Here is a 23,087-nt window from a genome sequence, read left to right on the forward strand (position 1 = left end):
ATGTATCATTTATATCTTGTGGTTATTGCACAATTTCCCCTGTGGATTCTCTCCCTTAAAGTTGTTATGATCGATCTTTCCTGGTTATGTTGAAGTGGATTTGGTAGAAATCTGCCAGATCTTTTATCATATTAAAATTTATTGTATCAAGTTGCAGGATAGGTCTGTTTTTTTACGTTGAGTTTTTGATTTTGTCATTTGGTTTTAGTTCATGCTCACCTTGATAATTGCCATGGTGCCGTAGACGGTTCTTTTATTTTATGTTCTAGATTGAGTTTTTCATTCTAGTGGGGACAAGATCGCACTTCATGGTGCCCCTCAGGTTTACGCGCTGGTAAACGTATTCCACAATGCATTGGAAGGGCAAGATGCCGGTAAAAGTTTCTAGAGAGTCAACCCACAAGGTTCTGAAAGGACGAGGCGCAGCTACGTGACGATGTAGTATGATCAAGAAGCCATCGATCTTCAAATACTAAAGCAGGCTGGATGATAGTACCAGCATGTGGTATGTAGTACATAGTTTGCCATTCCAGAGTATCGCACACATCCTACATACACCATATGGCTTAATGTGATTTTACTTCACAAATGTATTCTGTTATTATGTTGTTATCCTACTGTGGCCCTCAGAGCTCAGCACACTGAAACTTAAGAAAACACATTCAAATAGACAAAACACAAGCTAATTATGAAAAACACAACCGCAATAACAGAAAACACAAACGCATTAACAGAAAACACAACCGCATTAACAGAAAACATAAATGCCTTAACAGAAAACACAAACACATCAACATAAAACACAACCGTATTAACAGAAAACACAACCGTATTAACAGAAAACACAACCGCATTAACAGGAAACACAACCGCATTAACAGGAAACACAAATGTATTAACAGAAAACACAAACGCATTAACAGAAAACACAACCGCATTAACAGGAAACACAACCGCAATAACAGAAAACACAAAGGCATTAACAGAAAACACAAACGCATTAACAGAAATCACAACCGCATTAACAGAAAACACAACCACATTAATGGAAAACATAACCACATTAACATAAATCACAACCGCATTAACAGAAAACACAACCGCATTTAGAGAAATCACAACTGCATTAACAGAAAACAGAAATGCATTAACAGGAAACACAACCGCATTAACAGAAAACACAAACGCATTAACAGCAAACACAAACGCATTAACAGAAAAACCCAACCACATTAACAGAAAACACAACCGCATTAACAGAAAACACAAACGCATTAACAGGAAACACAACCGCAATAACAGAAAACACAAACGCATTAACAGAAAACACAAAGGCATTAACAAAAAACACAAAGGTATAACAGAAATCACAACCGCATTAACAGAAAACACAAACACATTAACAGAAAACACAACCACGTTAACAGAAAACACAACCGCATTAACGGAAAACATAACCACATTAACATAAATCACAACCGCATTAACAGAAAACACAACCCCATTTACAGAAATCACAACTGCATTAGCAGAAAACAGAAATGCATTAACAGAAAAACACAACCACATTAACATAAATCACAACCCCATTAACAGAAAACAAACATATTAACAGAAAACGGCATTAACAGAAAACACAAACGCATTAACAGATAACATAACTGCATTAACATAAATCACAACCGCATTAACAGAAAACACATCCTTTCACCATTTCTCCAAACAAAACCAATAATAATAGTTTGTTTTGAGTGGTTCTGGCTCTGGAATTACTTGGTATCGGATCGATACCAAATTTTGCAGTATCGCTAACCCCTACTGCACTGTTCTGAATGGGATGCACTGCGAACGTAAGTGACCAAGTTGCAGAGCCCTGAAGCCCCGCCCCCCTGCTGCACGGAGCTTGCACCAAATTCGACACTACCCACCTTTGGGTCAGCAGCAATAGACCTGGCAAATGGGAAGCAGATGGATGAACGGTTGTTGAGATAATCAAAGGACATACAGACAGAGTTTGGACAGACAGAGTTCGGACAGACTGAGATTGGGCTGACAGAGATTGGACAGACAGAGAACAGAGATTCCCACCGTTATAAGTTAGATGGTGCTCTGTACATGGATATCATGAGCAGGGGTATCATGAAAGCCGTTTTGATTTTTCAATAATTCATGGATTTTTCACCAGAGCTGGAGCATAATAGAAGACGATTGAAGCTTGTTGCTGCGGCCATGAATATTTCAGAGAGAGAGAGAAGGGGAGCGGGGCAGGAAAATATAGAGAAGCAGGGAGATTAAGATTCAAACTCTGCTTGATTAAACAATATTCTTGGGGCGTTCATATCTAACAGCTCACTCATTGAGAGCAGCACATAAGAAAAGTACAACCCAATTTATCCATTTATAATTTTGACGGACAACTCTGGGATTTATTTTTAAATTATCTTTATTTATTAGCATTGTTTGAGGTTTGCATCTGCTGCTCTTCATTCCAGAAAAGGTGTACAGAAAACATAGGTATACTTAACGACCTAGAAATATAGGAACAATGAGCTTGTATCCCCAAAATGCTGAGGGGACGTGGCGTACCCTCTCAATGTACATGTCAATGGATATGTTCATGGACGTGCACGCGTTGGTGGAGCACCCGTGTGCAGAAGCAAACCTAAACAAAAAGGGGCAAAGTAAAAGCAGCAACAAAACAAGCAGCACATATGAAGTTAAAGTAGGTCGCCCCACATGCCCTGGGGTCCCTCACTAGTGATGCCATGTTACGCCGATTGTATGCCGGACTTTGCAGGTTAACTATGTGCCATGAAGTCTATGTACCTGGTGAGCAGTTATGTGGCCGCACGGGCTTAAAGGGCAACTTGCAGGTTGGCATACCCAGTGAATTAATGTGTCGGGAAAATAAGTAGCTTTAAGTTGATTTAAGAATTATTTTCTTTTTTTTTTTTTCCTTAGAATTACAGCTCGACTCTTACTTTATAATGCAATTAGCACTGCCTGCAAACTTGAACGTGACGTCACATGGGGTAGACAGGACAGAGCTACTGCTACAGTGAACGGCAACTTGGCAAGAGACGCTCAGAGTGTTTTTTTATTTTAGATTTAGATTTATTTCCCAGTTTCCCACATGTACGAAAGGAAAAACATGAACACCCGCTCTGTCGCACTGGGAGTGCGGTACCCCGCCTATCCGGGGAGAGAGCCGAGGAGATCTCCGCGAGGGACGCTTGGAAAAAGACAGGGTGTGTTTTTAAACCAGATTTAGATGTATTTGTTTTCCTCCGTTCCCAATTTGAACAAAGCAAAATTGCAGTGTCACCCACGTCTCTCCATTGTTCCCTTTCACTTTACCATGGTCCCTGTTGGTTCACTGTTTATTTTGTAAAAACTGAATTTTGTTTTGCTTGGGGACCAACTCCAGATCTTGACCGATGCCTTGGAGTATCTAACCCTGGCTTTTATTTTTAGGTTTACTTTAGCTTAAGTTTGGCTTATCTTTAATCCCTTTAGCTTAACCGAGCTGCAATAAAATCACAGAATTTAAAATCTGACTTTTTTTGGAAAGTGCAAAAAATCCATCTGGGCAAATTAAGTTTTACGCCTCAAAGTAGACCGGAAATGTAAGCTACAAAAAAAGTATAAAAAGTCCAACTTCTGCTTACATCTATGCACAATTTCACCCTCGACTCTCATCAGCTTAGGTTATTAACATCATCATGTTGTCAAAAAATGTTGGGAACAGCTGGAAAAGCTCCAACTTCTAAGCTGTTGACCAAATTGTCAACTTTCTTCTGATGGAAAATGTGACGCTCAAATTAATTCAAAGTCATGTGGTCCGCTTTAATCTCTTACATAGACAGCCTGAAATTAAACTACACCGATACAATGATTACATTATTACACTGTTCAAGTTCAACCCAAGAGAGCCAGCTGGACCATATAACAGAAAGGACAAGCGTCATAGAGAGACAGAAAAGATGGACTTGAGTTGAGAGGGAGAATACAACGAGCACTGTTCATCTTCTTCTCTTGTAGAGAAACTTGTTACATGCCATTCCTGCCCTAGGCAATCAAGCTGTGAATAAGCCTGTGTGTGAATATGCGAAAGAGAGAGGGAGAGACAGAGAGGAAGAGAGAGAGAGAGAGCGAGTGTATTCTTCACTAGTGGTGTAATGGGTCATATATGCAGGAAGCGGCAGAACAACGGGGATTTTGTGCAAGTGAGAATGTGCATCTCCTGGCCCCATACGCAGATGCAAGCATGTTTGTTCTAAATTCTCATTTTTCTTTCGCAGAGAAGAGTGAGGCCAAACTGTTTGGTAGGTAATGAGTCCTGAACTGGTTCGCGAACGAGATCCGTGAGCCGCAACTCCTGGATTTCGTTTGCAAGGAGAGCTGCGAGTCACGCATGTGCAAGCCCCACAGAAAAACTTCTGATTTGATTTGGCTGATTTACACTTTGCATTCTGCCCAAATAAATAATTTTGAACAGAATTAAATGATTCTTCACAACTCAGAACCAAACCAACTCTCTCTTCTGACTCTTAAACAAACGGAATCAAGCGAACGAAGGGTCGGAAAATTGAACAATTCTCTTTACATTCACTCGTTAAGTGTCAAATCTTCCAAAAGAGCTTCACTTCCGGTAGTGCTCTCTTCCCCTCAGAAACACAAATCGAGACACGCACCTCTGCATGTCTTCAAGACATTAGCCCGTGTTTGTCCAGACACCACCTGAAGCTCAGTTTTGACAAGACGGCGCTCTTCCTTCTCCATGGGAAAGGCTGCCCTCACACAGACCTCTCTCCATTACCATTGAGAACACCAATGTCTTGCTGGACAACAAGCTCTCCTGCTCTGCTCAGTTTGCTGCCACGTCCCGACCTTGCAGGTTCTCCCTCTACAGCATCCGCAGAATACGCGTGATCCCTGCGAGGGAAGAGGCGGAAGTTCTGTTTCAGGCAGTTGTCACCGCTCTTCACGCTACGTGGACTCAGAAGTCGCACCACAAGGGTGGAATAAACCCCCCTTCTGTCAGAACGGCTAAATCGCTTCCCATCTTTTTGCCGCATACTGAAGACCCATCTCTTCAGACTACACCTGGAGAACACTTGCACTGACCTTTCCACCTCATAAGGATCTCTTCCCCCCTTAAATTTATTTCGAAAAAATATATGTATATATCATGTTAAATATTATACTTTATTCTTTATGTTGTTTGAGGCTGTGCAGCACTCACGCAGATCATGAAACACGACCTTTGAGGACTAGCAGCACAATGTCCAAACCTTCAATTCGATTGAAGACCCAACTTCCTGACACAGGTGTTGAGAAGGGCGGAATATTTAGTGTTTGAAATTGGTTTCAAGTTGGCAGCGCCGCTGGGGTAGCAATCACAGGCTAAGATGGAAAATCAATCCCTTTTGTGTGCGAGGTGAGAAGACACAGGAGGCGGCGAAGAGACGTGCAGCCTCAAATGTATTGAGGGAATGTGTAAGAGGCTGTTAAGGAGGAAAGGACTGAGGAATAGAAGCTAAGAAAAGCAATGAAGTAATGGGAAAAACATGGGTATGGTGCCAGAATGTACTCAAACCCATTTAACAGTCCCCTCTACTTAAAACATCTGTATATGCCTCTTCAAGGGTGCTGCTACACTGAGGAACCATGGTGTCAGTTTGTGGGAATTGTATGTGTTTGTAAGGATGTGGTAATGTAAGTAATGACGGTGAAATTGGCGATCTGCAAATAAGTACAAGGGTAGAAGTTAAACAGTGAAATGATAAAGATGAAGACGATAACGTTTACTTGGAATGAGTCCAATTCCTGTGCTTTTGCATCTAGTGACTGCCATTGAGCACCCAAGCTTTTTCCCCTGGTCACTGCAACCAGGGGATTGTTCACTGCAGGGATCATCTCTCTAACAATAAAATGCTGGGGTTTTAAGATAAGGTAAGATAACATAAGATAGAAGAAGTGTGATTTTGACCTGGACCACGGAAAAAGTTTTCTATCATCCCCGATTCGCAACCGAAGTGAAATACAATCCATCTGAAATAAAAACACAGTTTTATGTATAAAAAAAACACACATATTGCAAATAAAAACACAGTTTTTATTTGTTCGATTTTCATCAAACCGACAGACAGGAGCTCGACCCTGTATTTTGCATTGGTTTGTGGCTGCCTACTATGAGGAACAGCCTGGATTGTGTTGAGAAAGGGCTCAATCAACCAACATCATGGGTAAATAATAGGGCTCGGGTTCCAAATCAGAACTCACTTTGAATGCGCTCATATTTGTGTACTAATTTTCATCTGCAGAGACGATGAAGTTTTGGACGGGCTGGGGGGTGCCCGCCGGCCATCTCAAGGTGGATGTCACGCAATCGTGGATCTCCCACGATCGCAGTGCTTCCAGTGTTTCCGGCTGTCCGCCCACTTCTCCACATACCAGGAGTTTGAGGATGCCCTCCAAATTTGCATTAATGAAACAGGATTTGGACTTATATAATTCAGTCAGACAAAACCACAGAAAGGAGTGATTGCAAGTTTTAAAGTTGATCACTGTTCAAAGTTTATGAAAGAAAGTTTTTATTGCTCATGTTTTTAATGTTTATTAAAGAATAACTAAACAAGGCTATTTTGCATTTTTGTATCAAGGCAAGAATTACTTGGAACACACGTGTCAAAAACACTGAGGAATGTAAATCCTAATTTCTGGGGAGATGAATAATAATTTCTTTCCAACTTACCAAAAAAAGTAACCAAATATCGCTCAGCCAAAGAGGGTTGCACCTTTTAATACATGTTTGCAGTTGTATCGTTCTATCTGTGGGCAGGACACCACAGGTCAAAAGGAATATTCTGCTAATTTGCTTGTAGAAAACAGGGAAACTCAAGGTATTGAATGCACATGTAAACAGCTTAAACAGAATAACCAAAATACAACCAGTACCTGGGTTATTGTTTTATTTTGTCATTTTTGTTATTAATTGTTCTCTGTCCGTGTAAACATAGTACATTATGCTTGACGTTTGAGAAATTTGGCCACAAATGGCACCATGAGTGGTATGACAGAACATTTTCTATGTCTATGCATTGTGTACAAAACAATTCATATTATCTGTTCCAGCATCCGCAAGTACAGATCGTGGCCATCTGAATCTGAAGGTGATAGGGCGTCCAGATCGAAGTGCTGTCCTGTCTTCGTCAGAGATCGGTGACTCAAATTAGGGGACCAGAACTCCATTGTCTGAACTGTCAGAAGTCATCACTATACCCTCCTAGTCAACATCTGGGTCTGTAAGGCCCTAAGGATGGGGAGGGGGGGTTGCAAGTTTTGGTGAAAGGCACGGTTATCGTGAAAGGCAGACAATCATAAAAAATTCCAGGCAACAGAAAAGTTAATCTCTGCATCAACTCAAGGAATTCCTCTTCCTCAAGTGGATTTGTTATGTCCCATTTGCCAAAGCTGATCAGGAGTGTAGTTGCGCTGTCTGCAGAGGATGATCAACCCAGCCAGCTTCCAATGTTTTAAGGGACGCTTGGAGACATGGTAGAAAGATGTATGCACGGAGGAGGTGAGATGTGAGATGTCAGGGAGACCATCTTCATCAAGTATGTGAACTGTGAAGCACATAATAGATGCAAGTAACAGCTATCATAAGTAACGTCATAATGTTCCTTGCGATTCTTCATGATGGCAATAAACCATCACATTAGGCTACCAAACCATCTAATTAGACTACTAATTAGACAACTGCTAATGTAGCACACAGTGTCTATGCATTTCTTGCTAACGTTATGTGACATGCACGGGGGAATCAGGTGGACCTATTGTTGCTATTGATCTCTGCAAAATATAAAGTAAATAGTACACTTTTATGATTCAACATCACGTTCATTGTTTAGCGACATAACGCTGACATCACCAATCTAGCCATTTCTTGAAACCATCACGGGGAACAATGTTCTCATCATAGCTAGCTAAAGGCTCACAGAACTCGGGGCCTCGGGAGGGTGGCTCCACCCTCAAAAAAACAGCCCTGTGGTGTGGGGATGGTGTGGTGAGCAGCCACACCTGACCTGGATCTAGGTGATTGGGATCAGGGTGGCTGCATACCTGTTGCTCATTGGTTGGTCTAACGAGCAGCAGGTAAAACCCTCATCGCCACACACACTCAGGATAGTAGCCATGTCATGACATGTTCCATCTGCTCCTGGGCTTATTCCAACTGGCCAACTCTCTGCAATAAACTGGTCTTTACAACCCACAGTCTTATGTGTCTCTGTGCTGGAGGGCCCTGTAAACGCCACTTGGAGTTGCGTGTGGTAGGAGAAACTACCACAGTGGTAGTGGTTGTACAGACCAGTTTACGAACTCGTGGGGATGGCGGTTCTACCTGCTGCTTGTTAGACCAACCAATGAGCAACAGGTATGCAGCCACCCTGACCCTAATAATCTAGATCCAGGTCAGATGTGGCTTCTCGCCACACCATCCCCACACCACAAGCCTGTTTTGAAACAGAATGGATTAGAGGCATGTTATAATGGCTAGAATGCATAATCTGAGTGGTATTTTCAGCAAAAAAAAAAAACTTCAAAACATGTTTTGGGGACCTCAGAGAGCTATGATTGGTCAAAAACAAGCAGGCAGCCACTCACCTAGTGACGTAACGTTCAGGAGCTCAACTTGATTTTCCACCTCCTGTAGAGTCATATTTCAATGTTTTGGTTTCCAGAGTTATTCTAGTTAACATTTATTCTCTCTATTAACAGGAGTTAATCTGATTTGATTGATTGGTTTTATTATTTTAGTGTGCAGGCCGCAGGCAATCTACCCCTTGGCAGAGTGCAGGAAAAAAACTGCAAGAATAGCTCCGCCCCCCTGGCACCCTGATTGGATGGTGAAACGATATTCCTGATTGGATAGTCAATCTGAGCATCCCATTGGCTAGGGTTAGCCACCCCTAACACAGGGACAAATGTTTTGTAATTTGTAGATTTGATTTGTAACTGTTAACATTAGATTAAACTTTGGACGCCTATATCTACCGGAAAGAATTAACTAATCATCCATACGAATATATCTACAATAATATATCAAATTTTCAACCTCTACAACCTATTTGATCTGTTGTTCTGGTGTCCGTCATACTACACCTACTCCAACAGAGGGTGGAGGTATATAACATATAACACTGCATCCACCGCCTGGAGAACTTGCTTCAGGAGGGGATTGTCTGTATTCGTCTCCTAATTTCTTTCTTTCTTTGTGTTTTATTTTATTTTTTTTTTTGCGTTGCCTTTGTGTCTGGCCAATCAGAGAGCTTTTGATCACCGAGTTTTTCTGTAGTTTTAATCTTCGCTCATTTGGATAAATAGTCAATAGTAAGATAAATAGATAAATAGTTCGCTCTCAACAGTTGGAGAAGCACTGAAACAGGACAGCAGCTTTTTTTTTTTAGCTTTTGGCATATCTGCAATTTGACTTTATCGGTGTGACACGTTGCACAGTCCATCCCGCGAATATAAACAGCAAACCCAGTAAATCAAGCTCCACCAACAACACATTCAATGGTTTATAAAGTCTGAACTTATTAAAACCACTTTGATATTTTTTTATTGTGTAGAAAAGCAATATCCACAATAGGTGAAAGGTAAACAAGTGCTACTTGGCCTATTAAGCGATTCCCATTTTTACTAGTATGGTTGTGGTCTTAAATGAAATATTATGGATTTAGAAGTCATTTTTAAAAATGTTCACCTTGTGCAACACATAAGCCGCCTTCACACTGAATGTGTACAGGCGTACCCGAAAGTCGGATACTCTCCCTAGTGGCCGTCCGGTGAACTGAGAAAAATTGGGGCGCTCACAGCGAGATGAATGACAGTTTAGAACTTTTTTTTATACACACACACACACACACACACACGCACACACACAAACACACGCGTGCTGCAAGACAAACAAATCCCTTATATAAAAACATATTTTTTGATAGAGAATATGGGGACATCCAACATAACATGAATGATGTCATTATTTTGAAATATGTGACTTATTTACTTCTTTTAAGCCCAGTTCCAACAATAAAAAAATAAAAAAATAGACCGACGTCACTTCCGGTCGTACTGTCGGATCCAAACTTGTCGCATGAGTTTTTTTGATCGCATCCCGGAGCCGCAGCGCGTCACAGCTTTCCACGTGTGGAACTCGTCTCTCCGTAGGAACGATCAGACTTCCGGTCTGTTGTTGTAGCTTGTCGTGTCCGGCGGGAAGCAGGCTACGGTGTGTGCTGGATCTATGCTGCAGTGTCGTATACTTAAATCTCCCTCAGTATCTCCAAGACGCTACGCTAAGAATAGATCATCTTAAACCAGTTTAGATCGTATATATATACACAAGACCGTTTCATTGAGGCCATCACTTTGTCTATTTCTCTCTCATCACACCATCCCTCTGTTGACCAGGAGAATTTCAAACTTAAGCAGTATGCATATAATATAGTATGTATCAAAAGGGTTTTGCACAATACAGAATTTCACTTTGCATACACACAACCAATGGCCTTGGCATTTGACATGACTTGCTTCTCTTCACCCTTTGATATTCACCAAGACGAGGAGCAGAGCACAAGAACAGCAGCGCACCTTGGAGCTGGAGATTTTGGACAATGCACAGCATGTTAGGCAGCTCCAAATATCAAAAGTATAGCTGCAATGAATGCGCGCTGCACGCACACACACACACACACACACACACACACACACACACACAAACGTCTGTGCAGCCATCAAGTCCTGCATTGTCACAGGGGTGGCCTCCAATGGAAGGAAGAGCAGGCGGGGAACAGGGTGAGGCAGGGAGGAAGGGAAGTGTTTGGAGCCCCAGAAACTGCGTCTGTTCGCAAAAGTTTGGAGAAACCTTCTGAAGAAACACGGCTGGCACAGAGACGGAGGTGTGTGGGGAAAGTTACGACAGACAGACCTACAAACAAACACATAAACAGAAAGGATTTGCGGCGGCAGGCTTAAAAATAGCTCCGCGCGTGCTATTCCTGGCGAGAAACAGTTTGTCACTTGATGACGAGGCCGGCGGGTTATTTTGCCTTCAACACTCTTAAAGCGTGAACTTTGAAGACTAAACCCTAATAGTGACGGCCCATGAGATCGTCTGTACGGACGGATTACACTACAAAACCCAGCGTTCCATTTGAACCACATCACGCTCATCTGCACTCCGGAGCGGGCCTCGTTCCTTTCCTCAAACTACAGCTTCCTCTGGTCAATTGATTTTAAATTTATTTTTTTTTCCCTTGGTCACTTCAGGCGGCCGGGGATGTGCTTTTCACCCCGGGGAGCTTGTTGCCGTTGCGAATCCCCGTTGGTATCGACAGTTTATTGACAACAAGCAGATGCACCGGTGAACCGAAATCACCACGGCTGGATTGACTGACTGCGTGTGCCCATTCAGAGGCGGACCCCGTCACCAACAATGGAAAGAGCACAGAGAGGAGCAAATTCATAACGCAAATACATTGACTATTTCTTAAAAAGTGCCAACTAAACAAAGAGGGATAAATATCATATATACATATATATATATATATATATATATATATATATATATATATATATATATATATATATATATATAATGTCACGGATTTCCACTTTAAAGCAGTTGCAGATGACGTTCGTACAGACGTGGACTGAATTTTAAACTTGTAACAGGGAGGAAAACAAGATGCCTTCCGCGAAAGACACAATCGGATTTTTGGAAGGAAGATAGATAAAAATTCCAATCCCAACACGTTCATTTTGTCCGGATCGGGGGGGGGGGGGGGGTGGCGGGGTTCACATGAGCCTACCTGTTAAAAATCCGTCTCATCCTCTGGTCCAGGGAAGGTGACGGCGACGCGCCCGTGTCGTTGGGAATCGTCTCGGTTGTCGTGACAACATGATTCGGATGGACGGAGATCATCTTCCCGACGCGGAGATAGGACGGCCGATCAAAAATCGGGGCGCATCACTGCTCTGCGGTGAATTCGGGGTGGTGGTCCGGAGACAGAGAGAAGAGGAAGAAGAAGAAGAAGCAGAAGCAGAAGCGGGGTGATCGGGGGGGGGGGGGGGGTGTCTCCGGCTGTGAGGGAGCGTTGGATCCGGTCACATTCTCATCGAACCATCCGCACAGGAGGAACCCGGCTGGGAAGGAGAAATCCTTGGGAGAGAGGACATTCTTTAAACCTCGGTTGTCAAAAAAAAACAACAGCAACCACCCCAGAAGAGTTTGGGGCTCGTCATAGGAAGCACGTTTCGCCCTCACACGCTGCACAGATGCGCGCACACCCCCTGCTCGCCCGTTGTGGGGTCCGCTGGAGGGATCCTGCTGCTTTGTCTCCCGGTAGCTCCTCACGGCGCCGCTAGGGGGCGGTGGTGGTCCCGGTGAAGCGCAGGCTCAGGTTCACGTTGGGAGTGTAGTTGCGTTCAAGGGGACCTATTATGCTCGTTTCCACTCTCTATATTATTGTTATTATTATGCTTTATTTTATTTTCTTTTCGTGGATTTACAATTTTTGGCTTATGAGATGATGGTTTGGAAAAATAAAAATAAAAAAGGAACTTGCCTTGTACGGGCAAGAGGGGCAAACATCTAGGAAACATGTAGGTGTTTTAATATTGAGTGCCAGGTGCCAGGTGCGAGCCTGCATGGGGAGCCTGCAGCACATAGGGAGCAACATAGGGAGCACCCCCTATGGCTCAGGTCTCCAGGAGGCTGTGTCCCTCCGACACAGAGACAGGTTGAAAGGTGTCCGATTTTTGTAAAGAGTGGGCAAGATGGAACAAGCCCAGAGCAGATGGAAAACATGTCATGGCAAGGGCTCCTCCCGTGTGTGTGAGTGTGTGTGTGTGTGTGTGGGGGGGGGGGGGTTCACCTGTTGCTAATTGATTACTCTAACGAGCAACAGGCGTACAGCCACCCTGTACGTTTACTTAGACCCTAGACAGGTGGGGCTGCTTAAACCACACCACCCCCCATAACACAGCTATAACCCCATATGAACCGCCGTAGCACATAAATCTGCATTCCATTCAGGAGGGTGAGTGAGCTACACACACCGTCACTGTGAGTGATGAGTGCTTGAAGTGGAAAGTCAAGAACACGGGAGTGTCCCTGTTGCCAAACTCGTTCTTCCTCCCTAACGTGGTAAGCCCCCAGACAGTAAGTCGGGCAATTGAAATGGAGGCACTCAGCCCTAATCCAGTTTACCAAGGGGGAGTGACTTCTTCATGCATTGTGTCCAGTAAGGGCGCTCAGGGTTTACTTTGATTGTGCTTTTTGTGTGTTATGGCGGTAAACAGTTGGGCCTCCCATTCTTTAAGCAGCAACATTTTTTTTTTCTTTCTAGGTGGCCTTGGTTAATTGCATTACAAAAATGAGTCCAGCTGTATTTCTAAGTAAAATATAAAATCATTTTTTAATCAAATTGCTCCATAATTTCCTCACACGTTAATTGGGTATGCCAACCTGCAAGTTGCCCTTTACAGTTGTGGGGCTGCTGTGAATAAATTGCCAATGTTATGAAACAAAATCTACATAATATGGAAGCTCTTCTAATAGTCCTTATCTAGGAGCAGTGGACTATCACGTAGCTGCTCCCGGGGGGAGACCAACTCCAGATTCTAAAAGGTGAAAACAATATTCATACAAATGCCTACTTTAAACTCATATATTTCTATTTCAAATATAGAACTTTTGAGTAACACCAAACCAATACGAGTGTAACAAAGTAAGCCCTGGTGTAAATAATCTCTTGAACTTGAACTCACTCCTAGGTTCCAATATGTAGTGCATCAGTGAATACCTGGTGCTGGTGAGTGGAGGGGACACGGTCTGAGGCTCAGCTGTGGAGGATGCCTGCCAGTACTGATTGACCACCTACCACTGATACACAGGCCAAATTCAAGAAGTAAAAATGCTTCTTGCCTCCCAGATATTACTTAGGACAGTGAATATTTATTTTGCGTTCTTTGCGCTTGCTTGTTATATGTTAATACAGAAGTCAATTTCATCAGTTTGTGTTATGGAGAATGACATTGCAGAAAAATGTTGTCGTCCATGCTGTAGTCAAGGCCTCTATATACTGTAGGAAATAATGAAGTTATTAAGTAAACTCCTGGTCTCTACCAATTGCTGAGAGCACTCTTGAATTAGGTCACATACCGTGAGTATTTAGAGCAAAATTTTGCACAAAGTTCAATTCAATTACCTCAACTATAGAACTTTGGCATCAGTACCATCAACTTTGCAAAGATATGCAATGGAATCTTGCACACCCAAGTTCTGGTGTGACCAGTCAGACATAGTTAACTTTGTAGAAAAGTTTAAACTATAACACCAGCATGGTCAAAGAACTGACTTCCAATGGGACATATGACTTCCCAGTGCTGCCCTCTACATTTAGATTTAATGGATGTGTGCACCCTAAAAGAAAAGCTATTGTCGGGTTTGCTCAAAGGAAATGAGCAATGGGGGTTGCCTTCATCGTGCTTGTGATAGCACTTTTCTAAATGCAAACCAGCCCATGCAGGCTAGGAGAATCTATAGTTCAATGCAAAGCCCCACATACGGAACAAGGCACTGTCTCCATTTCCCCTCCTCTCAGGTATGTGCCTTAGTACGCAGGCTGAAATTCAGTGGATCTGGTAGTGTTATCCCCATGGTCCGAGATTCATAGTCAGGCTGTGTAGCAGCTCGCCGTAATTTCTGGCGCCGGCTGCCTGACTCATTTACGTCTACCTCTATCCCATCCCTCTTTCTGAGTGACTTGTGTCTTAATGAGCCAGTGAATGACCGTTAAATCACCACAGATAGAAGGTACCAAGAGATGCATATATTAGCCAGTAAAATCCTGGGGTATAGCAAATGCCTGATTGGTCAAGGCATTTGCTTGTCAACCTGTGGTTGTAATGCTACTCTTAAATTTGTGTGTTGCCACATATCAGACTTGGGTGTCAGAACTTTTTTTTTGCCTTGAGTTTCCATGCACCTTCTTGATAAACTGTGGATTAAATGTAATTTCAGTTTTAATGTAGTGACGGACACACTTTAAGGCTGTCTCAGTCTAGCCAAATAAGTCTCACACCAAATAACAATATGATAATCTTTTTCAACCACTGAGTTACTAGGTGTGCTGTGAGCATTCCTCAAAATTCACAGAAAAAAAAAAAAAAGTAAATTAGCTCTTACATGCAAGTTCAAAATTGAAAGCTGTACTACTTTGATCAACACCAGCCAGGATAACAGCTCGGTGTTCATCAGAACAAGCTCAAGTTTCACACAGAAAGTAAAGAATCTGTACATAGAAGTCAGTCAAAACTAGTCCCACCCCTCAAAGCCAGTATAAGAAGAAATTTCTTACAAGATTTTTAAAGTAAATAACAGATTTTAGCATAGTCATTTATTTACTGAGTATATTCCATGTTTTGTATAGTATTTCATATTACTAGATGATCATTTCACTGGGCACTCTACAGTAAATGGTAATGGACTTGTTTTTTCTGCCACCTCAAAGTGATGTACTGCTGATACCTGCAAAGAAAAGGCTGCTGTTTCAACCACTTTACCCCACGCTACACATATGTGTGAAGCTGATGAGACAGATGAAACCAGTATGCAGTATTCAGGTTGACAGCAGTATATCTTCAACCATGTACTTGAGTCTCTGCGGTATGAAAGTTGGAAAAGTGGTAGCACCTCTGTGGGACATCCCACCCTCACCCAAACACGAGGTTGAGGGTGTGATGCTCCGGTGAAGTAATGCTCACTACAGTAGCTCATTAAAGTGCTTTCCATGTCACACTTTCAGTTTGAAAATAGCAGTTTTGGTCTTAAAGTTTCTATATCTGTACCCAAAATTGGTCCACAGTTTAAGCAGACACTATAATTTACAAAAATAGCAAGGACTTTGGAAATTAAACTGAAGTTGGATTGGATGGGGGGGAGAAAAAAAAATCTGGAGGATGAAGAGCCTGTCAGCACCTATGACAATCTCCATCAGATCTATCCATTTATTTAATTTAACGTAGCCTGTTAGAATTACAGTGTTCCGTTTCAGGGTTCCCCGGTGCAGCTGCAAGACAGGCGAAGCAGAGGCAAAATTTTAACACATTTAAATTTCCGTGACACATAGACGCCGACTCTTTCACATGGACGGAGCATATTATTTGCAAAGACAGACATTGTCATCACTGCCAGGTAATAAAGACTCACATGTTCCTCAAACACACATCCAATGCAGTTAAAGGCCATCTCACTGAAGGATGAGATTGTCTTACTTGTTGGCAGACACGCAAAGCATTCGGTGCATCTCATTTCCTGCTACCATTCTGGGTAAGACCTAGAAATAGTCTGGATTCTCTCTATAAGGACATTTTTGTTTTGGAAAAACAACATAGTCCAGTGAGAAGGGCTATTGGCTGCTGAACAATAGCATTTATACTCAAGCCTCAAGGGCGACTTAGGATCATTTACATATTTACACTGGGACGCAAATATGTCTAATATGCTGTGGGTAACATTTCAGGATCCATCATGTTTCAACCCAGGCCTTAGCAAAATGTTGGTTCAGATAAATCAGAATTGTATAAGCATTTCCAACAAGCTTCACTATTTGCTCTTGCTGCTCTGCTGCAGAGACTCACTCATCTGTGCTTCGCTGCAGTCCAGTGGGGCAAACCGTTAAAGCCTTAAAAACTTGTCTCTATGCACAGTGAGAGGCTGCAGCAAGGCATTATGGCTCTCAAAAGTAAAGCGTTCAGCAAGGTCGTGCCGTGAACAGTTATTATATAATGGGAACCAACATTTTAAGAAGGTCTGGGTAGAAAAACAGCAAACATATCGTCATATTATATCCTTATATTTCCCCGGGGGAGGGGGACTCATATTGAACAGGGCACAACAGCTTTACGAAGAGGAGCAGTAACTTAGTGATTTTTATTTTTATTTTTTTAAAGAAAATCTTCATATGTGGGTCTGTAAAAACAAACTGTTTCTTTAATGCGCAATGAAAAAAATAAATAAAATAGGGAACCAAAAAAAAACAAAATACCAGAGGTCCTTGTTAAGCTACGCAAATTTGGATTATGTGTTTAAGATTAAAAAGCTAGAATCTTGTTTAGCCAGGTGGCAGAAAATGAAGACCGTTGACAAAATCAGTTGCTGTTAAAAGTTGGCGACTCCACTTGATTCTTTGAACTGTAAACATTTTGTTGATGATCCACGAGATGGAAGGCAAGAGGCGGCCCTGTATTGCGAGCCCCCCCCGCCCAGCTGAGCTCCACTCCAGTCCAAGCGGCCCCTCCTTTGTTCCGCAGCGTCTTTTCGGAGGTGGGGGGAAGCTGGCTGCAGATCACTTGCCTTGCCGCTGTTCACAGGAGGCATAGCGCTGCAGTGCGCCGTACAAGTCGTCGTACGACACGTTTATGTGGGAGGGCAGGGAGCTGGAGACGGACACAGCGTCGAGAAACCAGAGAAGACACAGACAGGAAGAAAACAAAATCATCTTGTGCCGGCAAAAAAGCAAACCAAACCAAAAGCAATGCTACACTAACCCATAGTGTCCACTGACACCCTGGAGAGTCCTCAATGCCCGTCATGGTGCCAGTGGACTTCTTAAAGGCCACCTCCATTATTATTTTTGTTTTAAAATGTCAAGCCCTTGTGGAAACGGTAAATGGTAAAAAGTGAATAATATTCTACCTTAGACTTCAACACCTCAAACACTACACACACACACACTTACATGAACTCAGTGAGTCGGATGTGCCAAGGGAGGAAGCCCAGGGTACTGTCAACTGGGCCAAATTTCACAACCAACTCTGGGTCTGGAATATTCTTGGATTCTGAAAAGGAAATGGAAGGAATGTCTTTCCTTAATCCATGCAATGGTTGCAACAGTTTGCTTTTGAGGACGCCCAATATAAATGTGGCCGTTAAGAAAGAATCATACTATACTTTATACTACTATATTATACTTTGCATGTATAATATAATATTATACTTTTAGCATCTCCAACATGGTAAAAACTGCTGCTCGCTAAAAAGTGTAAGCTGATCCATTTTTTCCCCCCATTCCATTTTATTGCACCGCAGCTAAGGCTGCAAGTTACAATTAGAGGTTTTGTTCACTGTGGTGAATGTATACCTTTTGTAAATATGTTATTTTTGGAATCTAAATGTGTCTATTCTGTCCCAAAACACTCTCTCTTTATGGAGAATGTGGCTCCTTCATCAATTAAATCAATCCCACCGCCTCCATTCAAAAGTACTGTTTGGGGGGACCAGCGGGCTGGGAGAGCTTCCACTGTTAATTCTTTTACTTTCTTATTTACTATTTACTTGTATTTATAAACTGAAGGAAAGAATGGTGACTTGCAATTTTACCTCTCCATTCAGCCGCACAAGAGACATTAAGGCTGGATTCTGATTCTGCACATCAGCGAGCGGATGTTCGAGTGACTGTTTGCTTTCATACATTGTTTTGTTTTGTGAGAAATATGGATTTTGTGTATAACATTACGTGTCCACTGAAGAGCAGTGTCACATTTAGTGAACCACAAAGAAAACACAGAAGAGAACTTTAGACCAGAAAAATATGGATATGCAAATAGAAATCCGCTTTCGAACCTCATCCACAACATGCACTTCTATTTGCTAAATTTTCTTTTGAGCTTGAACCCCCCTCCCGACAGCAAGTTGGACAAGTCAACCAATCAGCTTGTTTGAACGTGTTGTTGCGATTTGAGAGGTGTGCCCATTGGCTCCTACTATTGTCACAGGGTTCTTGGCCACAATCCAAGCCAGCCCTCACCTCTTAGCAGCGCATCTAGCATGGGGACGTTGATGTCACTAAAAGTCCTCTCTTTTTGCTCCACAGCACGGCACAGCTGCTGGGCTGCCTGCACGATGCTCTGCTTCCCATCCTCTGGAGACAGAACCTTCACCACAGGCTGGCAGGACAGGACTGTGGAGCAAAAACATGAGGCGTTCAAGACAAGAGGGATAAACACACATTCTGCCTTCTAGGTAACCCATCCCAACTCTTTACCTCCGTCCATTCCATCTCCCTCATCTCACACACACACACACACACACACACACACACACACACACACACACACACACACACATACACATACACACACACACACACACACAGCTACTTGTGTCAGACATCATGGTTTTGATATTTGGCTCGTTAATGGGTCACCAGGCACAATAAAGAGATACATGATGGATCCATACCCTGGTGATGGTGCTTGCCGTTCCCATTGCTGAGTAATTCCACATTGTATTTGGAACTATCCGGACCCAGCTGGCCTTGCTTCTGCCTTACAATCTCCTCCAGGAGAAGAGAGTTATTTTTCCGGAAAACTCCTGAAATTTGAAAGACAGAAACATCTACTAAAGCCATCATATTTTATTCCAAATAATCACTAAACAAAGAATATAAAAGAAAAAAATAATATATTTTACTATTGTTTAGGTTTAAAAATATATATAGTACGTTGCATGGGTTTAAACATCAAAACTAATGCTATTGTTTGTTAAACTGTGTTCCAAATACTGCTGACCAATAAAAACAGACATGGTGAATGTGAAGTAATTCCCAGAGCATTAGATTTGTAAGCAACATTTCTTTGGATCCATCTTGCATATTAATATATGAATAACATTTTTCTTTGCAGTTATAATTATAAAATATAGCTGCAAGCAGCAATAGACAGGGTCCAGTTAAGTCGTGTTAGGCACGTATTACTGTTTTCCGGGTTCTGTGAAATGCAGCACAAGTTACAATTTTCCGAGTTTACTTCGAACGTGGCATCGGCTCCTCCGCAGGGCTCAACATTTACTTTTAAATGTGATTGCCAGGCTGGCAAACAGACATCAGCTTTTGGTTGCCGAAACTGAAAATACAGTTGCCACCTTATATTTTGAGTAATTAAGATACTATGCAGTTAGATGTAAGCTTAAGAATGAAAATGTGACAAACAAATGTTTAAAAGCTTTTATTACAGTAACTGAACAAATTTTTTTTGTGTTTCATCTGATACGTTTCACAATTTTAATCTTCAGAGGGGAAGGAACAGCTCAAGTCAGGCAAGAGCTGTGATAACACTAACTCCTCTGATCACACTTAACCTGTCTCTCTCTTCCACCCACAGGTACAGTATATGCTTAATACACAAACAATAAGAATCTCAACCGCCCAGTTTGTCCTGTCATTGTTAACAATGGTAAATTCTCATTGGCATCTTTCTAGGGCTGCCCCCTGAAAGTCGAGTCGAATCATCAGTCAGAAACCTGCCAATCAACTAAGATTCTTCAGCAGTTTGAGCAGTCGTGTTTTTATTGTTTCTTTTCCCCCCGTCAGTGTGCATTACAAAAGCAAGATAAAACAGAGAGAGGCTTACAAAATCCACAGGGATAACATTTCAATGAGGAATTATAAATAAGGGGAATCATAAATATATAATGTGTGAATCCTCTGCGTCCGGACGTGAAGGCAAACATGGCTCTCCGTGCGCCCCGATCGCCATACCGTGTTCCTCCAAATAAAACAACTAAAATCAGTGTGGAGGTGGTGCACGGAGGAACAGGCCACGACTCGTAAACTTGTTGAGATTATTTTCTGCGCATAACACACGGAGAGGGGGTGATCGGGGACAGAGTCACGGCGAAACTGTTCCCATTCCACACGGTTTCATTCCATACGCACTTGTTTTGTTCCACAAGGAGACATAAAATAACCTACATCTTAAATTAAAACACAGTGCCTGCGGGCTGTAGCCCTAATATTAGTGGTACGATACTACCATGACTACTAATACTACTATCGTTAGGATCGGAATGCTTATCATTAGGGGTCTAGCCTGAAGGGCGTTTTTGTTTTTTTTATTCTCTGTTTTTCAGGCTGTAAGTATCTGAAACACAACAACGGCAGAATGCACAGATACTGCATGGTTGTGGTCTTGTTAGAACCAGGACGTTTCAGACTTGTCGTCATTTAGCTTTGAGCAATATCAATTTACATTTGGAGGAGATTTGTGAAAAAATGTCGTAATTTTATTAGTTTCAGGATCGGACCACTTTCTGACATCATCATCCTAAGTTACATAAGTCTAAGCTTCATCCCTCGAAAAACTTTTTTAAATTACCTTTGTGCGGATCTGCGTGCACGGAGTGTAGCTCCTTCATACTCCTTTCTGCTTCCCTTTATATTCTTTTCCACTCTTTCGTTTATATTGCATATACGTTCAAATACATGGAGTATCAACAGGAAAAAAAGTCACAACTACTGATAAGTTGGTGGCTTCGTACAACATCTTGGGTGTGCTGTAAAACTCTGTAGCGTCGGGCGCCAGACGTTCATCCCGCCTCCTGCATGCTTAAACCAGAGTATTTCAAGGTAGGTGTAAACACGTCTGACACAGACAATGTCCGGTTGTGTGCTACATGTGTGAAAGGGCACCTCCGGACAATTTCCGCACCTGATTATCTGAACATTGCCCGGGCTGTGTTTAAAGGAAACTCGGAAAAATGTAACTCGTGCTGTGTTTTGCAAAACCCTGGAAACTATAATCGTTCAAAGAAGGCATTTTCGCACCGCAGGAAGTTCTAAGAACCATTGGAGGAACCAACCTTTTCTTCATCCAGGAATGATCGTAATTCTTAAAACATAAAAGTGACATAAGTGCGCTTTGATTGGTCCAGACGCAAGTCCACGGTGTTTGTAACTTGTGCTGCATTTCACAGAACCCGGAAAACTGTCATACGTACCTAAAAGGACTAAACTTGACCCTGTGTATTGTTGCCTGCTGCTATATTTAATATTATTATTATTATTATTATTAGGCCACATGATTTTCACTACTATACTGTCTGCTATCCCACCAGACGACAGATACAGTGCAAAATGTATATTATGGCTATGGACACTACTATGCCAGCATTGCATGTTGCAATGACACACTGCTGGCATACTCCTACTACTGTTAACTTCTGTTTATAGATATGTATTGATATTTTATGTCCATTTTTTTTTAACTTTCTGGTCTTTTTCTAGTTTCTGGTATATCAACTCCTGCTGCTGTAACACCAGCCCCCCCTAATAAATTGTTATTTCATTTTAACATCACGTTCAACGTTCAAAGATTATTTTAATAACTATTTAATCAAATGTAATCTGATTGAATAAACTCGTGAATGAAAATGGAGCTCACCTCTGTTGTTGACATTGCAGCAATGCTGGCAAAACGTCTTTTGATCATCCACACGGAGGCAAACAAACCTTTTTGGCCCAATTAAATGTTATCTGCTGGTACACGTCGCGTATGTTTTTTTTAAACGGAACAGTGTCTCTGTGGTTTACAATATACAGGAAAGACAACTAGGAGACGTGCAGCGCATAACTAACCACACATTATTAGTTCTGCGATCTGAGCCCCACATCATTGATCGAAGAAATAAAAAGGAACGCTTGCTTACCGTGGTTATCATACACGCTGACGTAGGATATACCAACTGCCATACACCAAACAACGAGGTTGGCGATGTCGGTGTAGCTCGGCTGCTCCTCCACGATCAGCAGGCCGAGGTGGAGGGGCAGCTTCTCCAGAGAGCCGCCGTCCGCCACCGAGCGGAGGCAGCGACCGCGGGGGCGTCTGCCGTTCGCGGGGGCGAGCTTGCTGCGGTGGCCCGGAAACCCCGCGAGGGTGACGGGCATGAGCAGGGCGGCCACCATCCGCTTCAGAATCTGTCCGTTCCAGTTCCGAAGTAACCCGCGGAGCCAAGTCGCTGTCGTTCTGTGGATGTGGAGGAGGACGTGCAGGACCCGCCAAACTAGTTCGTAGACCAGCGCCATTTACTCCGCGTCCCTCCCCGAGTAGAAAACCTCCGAAAATGATCGATCAGGAGCCGCGATAGAGCAACATTCCAGGGAAGCAAACTAATCGGTGGAGAAATCCTCGAGTGTTCCGCCGTGAGCCATTAATCGCGCTGCCAACAGCCCAGCTCG

General features: G+C 42.6%; 2 protein-coding genes across 2 annotated transcripts in view; both read right to left on the reverse strand.

The window, feature by feature from the left end:
- slc35f1 (solute carrier family 35 member F1) overlaps positions 1–12,055 on the reverse strand; it is a 28,923-nt gene extending 16,868 nt beyond the window's left edge. Inside the window, exon 1 of the mRNA XM_080024220.1 lies at positions 11,880–12,055. Within this exon, the coding sequence (XP_079880346.1) occupies positions 11,880–11,992 (113 nt within the window). The 5' untranslated portion in view covers positions 11,993–12,055. The remainder of the gene's footprint in view (positions 1–11,879) is intronic.
- A 3,363-nt stretch (positions 12,056–15,418) lies between these two features.
- nus1 (NUS1 dehydrodolichyl diphosphate synthase subunit) lies at positions 15,419–23,034 on the reverse strand. The gene is made up of 5 exons (XM_080019542.1): positions 22,559–23,034; positions 19,316–19,447; positions 18,882–19,034; positions 17,814–17,913; positions 15,419–17,511 (listed from the first exon to the last, which is right to left on the reverse strand). The coding sequence occupies exons 1-5, from the start codon at positions 22,932–22,934 to the stop codon at positions 17,421–17,423; spliced, it is 852 nt and encodes a 283-aa protein (XP_079875668.1). The 5' UTR covers positions 22,935–23,034; the 3' UTR covers positions 15,419–17,420.
- Positions 23,035–23,087: the final 53 nt, after the last annotated feature.

This window comes from Zeus faber, assembly GCF_960531495.2.
Source record: "Zeus faber genome assembly, chromosome: 2".
Taxonomy (NCBI): Eukaryota; Metazoa; Chordata; class Actinopteri; order Zeiformes; family Zeidae; genus Zeus; species Zeus faber.